General features: G+C 41.0%; 2 protein-coding genes across 2 annotated transcripts; one reads left to right on the top strand and one right to left on the bottom strand.

Moving 5' to 3' along the window:
* The first annotated feature begins 858 nt into the window (after positions 1-858).
* Positions 859-7,128, top strand: cenpo (centromere protein O). The gene is made up of 5 exons (XM_063223886.1): positions 859-919; positions 1,684-1,952; positions 5,679-5,841; positions 6,329-6,450; positions 7,033-7,128. Exons 1-4 carry the CDS (start codon positions 859-861, stop codon positions 6,436-6,438), a joined length of 603 nt encoding a protein of 200 aa, XP_063079956.1. The 3' UTR covers positions 6,439-6,450; positions 7,033-7,128.
* On the bottom strand, positions 6,439-7,792 carry LOC134435326 (uncharacterized). Its single transcript, XM_063184216.1, has one exon. It carries the CDS (start codon positions 7,675-7,677, stop codon positions 7,012-7,014), a length of 666 nt encoding a protein of 221 aa, XP_063040286.1. The 5' UTR covers positions 7,678-7,792; the 3' UTR covers positions 6,439-7,011.
* Between the last annotated feature and the right edge of the window lie 1,157 nt (positions 7,793-8,949).

The raw sequence follows: 8,949 nt of genomic DNA, 5'->3' as shown, positions 1-8,949 counted from the left end.
AATTAAATCCTATGGAGAGTATCATGATCTGCTTCTGTAGTCACAGAGCATGTTAACATGCATGCTTCTGTAGGTGTAATTCAGATTTCCAATGTTGACGGCATCCACACATCGCTAAACCATGTCAGTCCCACAACCATGCTTGACTAGCCAGTAAATATGATTTCTTTGTTTTTTATTTTTATAAATTTTCAAAACTGTCAAGACAGCTTGGTTTTCGCATGGTCATAATGGAATAATTTGTGCAGGATTTTGACAACAGAGATTCATTTGTAGCGTTTGGAATAAGGCTGTAAGATAATAAAATGTGACAAAAGTGAAGCGCTGTGAATACTTTCCGGATTGACTGTATTGTGCAAGCCGTCACCAAATGCCACAGAAGAGCCCATTCTCGTGAAAATCAACTACAAGCTTCGTGGTGCCGCTACGATATAGCCTCGTTTTTCGTAATTGGGCAACGTGCGCTGTCATCGAGAGTGGGTGAGAGAGAGAGAGAGAGTACCCGAGCAGCGTGCGTGCATTCCAGGAGGGGAGCGCTGTCGTTGTGTCAGCTTCATGCCATGTCTCCCTTCCTCCAACATTATCCCTACCCTTAACCCTAACCCTAACCTTAACCCTAACCCTAAACTTAACTGTAAATCACTTGTTTGAAATGTTTTATTACCGTCATTTCCAGTTAGCCTTCAGTCACGCTTGATTGTTGACGTCCGTCCGCATTATTCTTCCCCTCCCAGAACCAAACTACCCCAATTGTCAGTTCCCCCTTTCGTCGCCCAACCACGAGAAACGAGACTATACGTAAAGGCACCACGAGGCTTAAAGTTGATTTTGTCTGTTTTTCTCGTAAAGACTTGACGTATGGCGCGAGTTACTGTTGGAGCGAAAGATAAGAGGAAGGAGGAGGCAACGCCCTCTTACGGTACATGCACACCAACGGCACGGACATCCACAGTACGTCACGTGTCCGTTATCAGTCCGAAATGGTTAGAATGCATGAAAACAAATCATGCCTTGCACACAGGAACGCAGTGTAAGCGCGGCGCATGTCCGTCCTGACCGGACATGTCCGCGTTGCTCCTTGAAAATAGAACTCGAGTCTATTTTCTTGCACGGACGTCCGCGTTCAATGCGCGGCTTCCCAAATGAATGGCTGCTGCCCGTGGATAGAACGTGGACGTTGATTGTGCAGTGTGAAAGGCAGCCCGCGAACCTCTCGGACTCGCACTGCCTACGGAGACGTTAAGGAAACGTGCCGTCCCTGTGTGCATGTACCGTTGGGAGACCAAATTTGAGCATGCTTCTTTGCATTGGGTGGGCGGAATTTGAGGTATTTTACTCTAATAGAAGATGTTATGCATTTACTTTAACAGCAGATGTCTGGCTTGCAATTATACGTTCGGAACCTTAATGTGGGATAGTAAAGGCTATATCCATGATTAAGGTTCACAATGTGCCATTGCAGGACAAACCTCTTTTTTGTAGATTGATGTACCAGAAAATTGAGATAGCAATCTGACAATATATTGCCTTGCATATAATGCAATGGACACATTACTTAATCATAAGTCATGGGGAGGGATATGCAAAAAAATATAGAAAATCCTGTGTCTGAAAGTCATACAATTGATTGCATACGGTTTACTGCTGTATGTGATTTGGAGTGTTCCTTGCCTGTCTTCTCAGGTGGTTATGATCTGGTGGAGGTGGACGGCGGTAGGAGGGTTGGCCTATCCCTGACCACAGCGCACGAGAACACTTGTCTGCAGACCTACCACTTGGAGCTGGACATGGCGCGAAGTGTGCAAATCCACCGGCACGACATTCCCGCCTGCATCCCACTGGCCAGCCTGGCCGAGCAGAAGCTTAAGGAAGACCTGCCAGGGTTTCTCGACACCCTGAGGCAACACTTGAATGGTCTGGCCTGCCGCATGCACCAGGTCAAACTTGTCAAGGTAAAAAAAAAAGTCTAATTCTGTGGGGTTTTCTTTTTTACTCTCTCTTTACTACAATACACAGAGGCTATGATGCAGGACCTGATTGATGTACCTTTTGAATACTGACTATTGCTGGATCTCAAAAGGTGCACTTGTGATAAAAGGTACTTCTGTGTTCATGTTTCAGTGCTTACGGCATATTAATTATATCCAGGCCGTGCCCTCCTAGTGAAGCAACACTTTACTTTACTTTACTTTACTTTACTTTACTTTTACTTGACTTTACTTTATTTGTTCAGGACATTGCACATTAATGAACATATACATACATGTACATATATGTAAATATGCCAGATTGTAGCCCAAGGGCTAATTTCCATCTGGTGTCCAATAGGCAGGCTAGATGTTTACAAGCAATAGAATTTAAAATAAAAGACTGTTAGTAACAAAAGAAATAAAACCCACTACAGAAGCAAAAGGCATGCATGTAAATAAAAGGAAAAGAGAAAAGAAAAAGGTCCCAAAATAGGGCCATGTGTTGTGTGTGTGTGCGTGTGTGCGTGTACACTGTGTAGAGGCTCAGACCATCAGTGTGAACATGTTTGTTGGGCTCGAAGCCACTTTTTATACTCCATCTTAAAGGTGGCTAAAGAGGGACATTCCCTTATATGCAGAGGAATAGAGTTCCATAATATGCCGCCTTTAGTAGATAATGCATTTTGACTGAAAGAGGTTTTCCTGAAAGGAATCTCTACATCTTTATTGACCACTGCTCGAGTTACTCGTGTTTGACGATATTTTATAAAATCCTGTAAACAAGGTGGCGCCAGGCCATGCAAAGTTTTATAAAGAAGACAGCTATAGGAGAATTTACAGAAATTGTCAAAACTCAATAGGTTGTACTTATCTAAAATGTTACAATGGTGGTATGAAAGAGGTTTTTTATCTAAAATTTTAAGTTCTTTTTTAAATAAACTCTCCAATGGTTTGAGAGTAGTGGATCCCACCATGGTCCAGCTAGTAATGCAATAGCTTAGGTGAGAAAATACCATTGCATGCAAGTATGTCAGAGCAGCACTATTTGACATAGCACCTCTTATGTGCCTGAAGTTGTAGAGATAAAAAAAATAATAATTTGTTATCATTTTTATATGTTTTTTAAAAGAAAGAAACTTTCAGCGTTGCTATATAGTTTCTGAGCTACCAAAAAATTCGGAACTCCTCCCACCTTGTTAGGAAGTATACAACCATTAGCAAACCAAGGGAGGAAGGTCAACCATGCCATTTGGGAAATGTTAATTGTTATGCTCTTGGTTAGACCAAGTCTTGAAGAGATTTGAAAGTCGATGATAATCAGGCTATATTACACACTGAAACATAGTGCCCAAAGTGCACAAGTGCACCATCTGAGACACAGAATATGTCTTGCACAGCATTTCTACCCTGTCTATTCTTCTGTCTAAGTTTATCAACATTTCAGTTAAATATACAGATTCAAATTTGGTTAGATTCTAAAGATTTAGTTTCATCTCTGCTTTTTTGGGTTTTATACATTATACAAAGATTCAATATATTGAGGACTGCAGTAATATATTGACAGATGGAGGCTTTAAGATTTGTATAAATAAAGTAAGAAAGCAGGTTGTTGAAAACCAGAAAGTTTGACCAGATTATATAAAGCATGTATTCCTGGTAATCTAGGTTACTTTTAAGTGAACTGTTCTCAGAACATCACATACATCAGATGAAGGTTGTGATATTCTGATGAATGTGTAAATTCACCTTGGTCTTTATTCCAGACATAAACAATAGATAGCATCTACAGTCCCAGGAAAAAGTTTGTACACCCTTTGAAATGTCTTGCATTTCTGTCAAAATTGATCATAAAATATGGTCTGATCTTCTCGGAAATCTCAAGAAGGAACAACCAGAGTCTGCTTTAATTAATTCCACCAAAACATTTACATGTTATCATATTTTTATTGGTCATAAGGCCATAACATTCACAGTAGAGCAGGGCATAAGTAAGTACACCCTTGCATTAAGTAGGTTTTAACCCTCAGTTAGTTGCAATATCATCAACCAGACTTGTCCTGTAGTTGCAGATCAGATTAACAAAACAATCTGTTTGTACCTTGTCTCCCTCTTCTTTAGAGAACTGCCTCTCGTCAGCAAGGTTTGTGGGATGTCTGGAGTGCATAGCTTTCTTGACTTCATGCCATTTAATTCAAACTGTTTTTTGTCAGGACTTTGACTGGGCTATTTCAGAATTTGTATTTCATTATTATGAAGCCATTCTAAAGTCGATTTGCTTCTTAAGTATGGGTTGTTGTCACATTTCGGGACCCATACTCTTGTGTGCTTCAACTGTGTGACAGACTTACTCACGTTTTTTTTCTGTAAAATATCACAATAAACTTGAGTTCATTGTTCCACTGATAATAGCAAACTGTCAAGGGCCTGAGGAAGCAAGGTAGCCGCATATAATGATGCTCCCGCCACCATACTCAGAAGATGAGATGTAACCAAGAATAACTAAAAATGGGATTCATTCTGCCATCTAAAATTCATGGGGTTTCTGTCCAAAAAAATATTGCTGCACCTTTGAGGTTTGCGAAAAAGCATTCATATGCTTCATAGAATTACTGCAAAATATTCTGTAGACCAACGTTGAAACCAAAGTTGAATTGTTCAGGGGAACACACAATGTCATGTTTGGAGGAGAACTGGAGAACCACACCTTCACCAAAACATCATCTCCACCTTTGATTATGGTGGCGGGAGCATCATTATATGCGGCTACCTTGCTGCCTCAGGCCCTTTTCAGTTTGCTATTATCAGTGGAACAATGAACTCAGAAGTTTATCAAGATATTTTACAGAATAAAGTGAGGTAGTCTGTCACACAGTTGAAGCACACAAGAGGATGGGTGCTGAAATGTGACAACAACCCATACTTTAGAAGCAAATCGACTTTAGAATGGCTTCATAATAATGAAATACACATTCTGGAATAGCCCAGTCAAAGCCCTGACAAAAAAACAATTGAGATTATAAGGCATGAAGTCAAGAAAGCTATGCACTCCAGACATCCCACAAACCTTGCTGACGAGAGGCAGTTTTCTAAAGAAGAGGGAGACCAGATACATCCAGATTGTTTTGTTAATCTGATCTGCAACTACAGGAAACATCTGGTTGAGGTTATTGCGACTAACTTAGGGTTAAAACCTATTGAATGCAAGGGTGTACTTACTTATGCCTTGCTGTCCTGTGAATGTTTGCATCTTATGGCCAATGAAAATATGAAAACTTGTAAATATTTGGGTTGAATTAGTTAAAGCAGACACTGGTTGTTCCTTCTTGTGATTTCCAGGAAGATCAGACCATGTTTTATGACCAATTTTGACAGAAAGGTAAGATATGTCAAAGGGTGTACAAACTTTTTCCTGGGACTGTATAGAATTCCAAACATTGTCCAAAAATCACTTCAATGTCTGCTGTCTGCCCCCTCTTTTCCTACGAAGGGGATGTTAAGAATTAGTCATTTTGTTTCCTTTGTGTGTATAGTTACAGTAATTTGAAGGAACTGACAAATGAAGCTGACTTTGACTTTTCAACTAACACTAGGATACACATTTTGTCGTCAGCATTTACTAAGTACCTTGTTGTCACTGCCTTTTGGGTTTCATCCCATGATGAAAAACATGGTGTCATCAGTATTACCTTTCTTAAAATCCTCCTATAGGAACAGCTTAAGTCTGTGACAGTGATGGAGACCAACGCTCTGTGCTCAGTGCTGGTGCTGATGTGCAAAGTCCCAGAAGATGAGGACAAGGCCATACTCTTCACACTGCTCTACAAAGACCCAACTAAAGCTCTGCCCACACAAGTCACCCTGGAGTCCACTGGTGAGTGGTAGGCATAGGAAGCCATTGACATTTATGTGGACATTGTCTATATGGGATATACATGTACTGTATCTTTGCTCGGTCTGACTTGCCAACTTGTGTAGATTTTACTTCCACTGAAAACTGGTTTACTTTGAATGTAAATGCAGTGGAATTGACTTCATTTTTCCATATATTTTTTCTACAGTCTTATTTCATATTTTATTGACATTTGGGTTAGTGCAATAGACAGCCAACAAGCTTAGTTCCATTAACTGCATGAAGTACTTGGGTGTTTACTGGGGTTTTTTTTCACAGCAGGATATTTTATAGGTGACAACAGTATCCTATAACCAAAGCTTTTGCATGCCACACCCCATCCCGACCCCCCTTTTTTGTATTTTTGTAATTTACTTGTGAGTGATTGTAGGTGTGTAAGCATCCTCTGATTTCATATTCCTCAGTATAGATATAATTTGCTAACCTAGAGTGGGTTGGTTTCTTACAGACAAATCACTGCCTGACGACCCCCAATGGAAGGAGGCCAAGAGTGTGTTCTTGAAGCTCCCACCTCACCAAACCCTCGGGGCCATGAAGAAAGATGGCAAAATAGTGTAGACATCTTTTACGGTTGGCCTTACGTCATGCCTATACTGCCATTTCCATACGTCGTGCCTATACCACCATTTTCATGAAACTTTGATCGTTTCAGTATTTGAGGTGCAGAAGCCAATTTTACCAGAGACGTGTTTAAATAGTTGCTGAACTATGACCTCCAAATTGCTTTAGTTTTATTCACCTTTATTCACCACATTCCTTAGGTCAATCTCGGCTACTTTAAAAAAATAAAACGATTAACAATGCAAAAAACATTATACAATCAAGCTCCTTGTTGAGTCCAGGACATTTTACTGTTTGACACTCAGTAGGATTCCCTCTAGTGTTCAAGCAGAATTATATTTGAATGATAGCTGGACCTAAATAGGTCATGTGACCAAATGCCTAAACCACCACATTTAAGCTCATCTTGTTCATCAGCAAGGCAAATTAAGATATGGTTACTTTGCAGTAGATTTCTATTAGCAGTAACCATACAATAACCCTAAGATTTAAAAATGAATTACATACAATTGTATATACAATGTATGTAATTTTATATAAAAAGTTTATCATGCAAATAGGCCTGCTTTGTCACACATTGTTGTTGTCCAGGGTCTGGAAGAAGGCCTGCATTTTGTGTCTCAGCGCTTCCCTCTCTGCCCGCTTCAGCCGCTCTCTCTCCTGCCTTCGCCACTCTCTCTGGCTGGCCAACTCTCTCTCCGAGATGCTGTTGATGCACGCCATGTCTCTCAGCTGCACCAGGGACAGAGCTCCTCCAGCATCAGCATCAGCACCAGCATCTCCCAACTCCCCGAGTCCCATTGGGGAGAGCGTCAGAGCTGAAGCTGAATGAGAGCTCCGTGACCTCCTCAGGGACTTGCCGTTGCCGTTGCCCGGAGGAACAGCTTTGGCAGAGACAGGAGGACCCCGGGGAGCAGGGGCGGAGTGGATGTGGTGCTGCCGGCGGTGATGCCACGCAACCCTCAGCCCGCCACCGGCGCCTCCTCGACCCTCCCAGATCTCCCTCATGGTGTTGTCAACGGTGGCGATGGGCTCACACGCCTGCTGGTGGAGGAGCTTTCGATGCTCCTGTGTGAGGGAGTTGATGTCCTGCTGCAGCAGCTTGAGGACTAGCCGCTGCCTGAGGCCAATATGGATCAGTTTGTGCTGGAGGTACGTCTCCTCCAGGAGGTTCATCTGTCGCACGTCCACAAACTGCAGCGACTTGGCCTTGCGATAGTTTGACGGTTTAGTCATTAATGAAGAGTCACTACTAGGAATACACAGAAATGTTAATAACCTTTTTAAGGATATCTCAAATGTGTAAATGTATTTGCTGTTTGTAAATAAAGTCTGAAAGCGTTCGCATCAGAAACAAAGTTTCTTTTAATTACTTGTATATAATAACAATAATAATAATAACAATAATAATAATAATAATAATAATAATAATAATAATAATGGTACTCTACCTCAAAGCTGCTGAAGAAAAAACCTAAGAAGTGCTTTGGCTGTTCACCATTGTCCACGGGTGTGTTTTCTGAGCATGTTCACATGGTGAAGGGTTACTGTTGGAGGGTGGTCTGTAATACAATCTCCTGTCTATCTTGAATAACAAGTTGTGGAGTTAAAAACAAATCCGCATACAGATTCTATCTTGAAATCCAAATCTAACTTCTGCAAAAGCAAGAAGTCATCTTAACAAAATACCGAAGATGGTACGCAGTCCTTACACAATTAAAGCTGATGTAAGTGCGAAGGACTTGTGCTCTGCTCTCGGTTGATGGTTTCCCAAGTGTGTGGATGTGGGAGGGCACAGGTTTTGTGTACTGCTCTCACACTAAACAGGGAGAGGCAGCCAAGCTGTTATGCTGTCTGATGTTGGAACCTCCTTTCCTTAGACATAAAAGCTGCACGCACTTAATACATTTTTAGGGGGCTACAGGCGCTGACGATATGGGAGTGGGAGACTGATGGGGCAGGCTGGGAAATAACCCAGGCCGTACTCGATCCTGGGTGCCCATGAGCACGCAAGCCCAAATGTTGGGGAGGGGGGTCAACCCCCCCTTCAAGAAAAACTGAAAATCCAAACTTTTTGCAGATGCTTTCCACTATTACTATTATCATGATGATGATAATAATAATAATAATAATATTACCATATTAGTATTTTCTTTAATATTTGTATTGCACATTTGGTCCCCTTATTGCATATGAAATGGCCTATATAAATAATTCAATTTCAATTTTATTTATTTCTTCAGGACATTGCACATTAATGAATATATACATACATGCCGGATTGTAGCCCAAAGGCTAATTTCCATCTGATGTCCAAAATAAATAAACTTAAAGGTGCACTGTGTAATATGTTTAGCACTTGATTTCCAGAATTCATGCTGCCCATTCACAAATGTTTCCTTTTTAGATAGATAATTTACCACCACCTTCAAATTCTACGTATTCATTAGGACTGGGGAAAAAATGCATTTTTCATACATGAAAAGGGGGATCTTCTCCATTGTCTGC

The sequence above is a fragment of the Engraulis encrasicolus genome, chromosome 19, assembly GCF_034702125.1.
Source record: "Engraulis encrasicolus isolate BLACKSEA-1 chromosome 19, IST_EnEncr_1.0, whole genome shotgun sequence".
NCBI lineage: Eukaryota > Metazoa > Chordata > Actinopteri > Clupeiformes > Engraulidae > Engraulis > Engraulis encrasicolus.
Note: the sequence above shows the minus strand (reverse complement) of the source record. Positions and strands in the feature narration are given on the sequence as shown.

Excerpts from the sequence above, each read along its gene's own strand:
- cenpo (XM_063223886.1), top strand. The coding sequence starts at position 859 with ATGGCGCGAGTTACTGTTGGAGCGAAAGATAAGAGGAAGGAGGAGGCA. Across the intron at positions 920-1,683 it reads GGAGGCAACGCCCTCTTACG|GTGGTTATGATCTGGTGGAG; the intron begins GTACATGCACAC and ends CTGTCTTCTCAG. Across the intron at positions 5,842-6,328 it reads AGTCACCCTGGAGTCCACTG|ACAAATCACTGCCTGACGAC; the intron begins GTGAGTGGTAGG and ends GGTTTCTTACAG.
- LOC134435326 (XM_063184216.1), bottom strand. The coding sequence starts at position 7,677 with ATGACTAAACCGTCAAACTATCGCAAGGCCAAGTCGCTGCAGTTTGTG.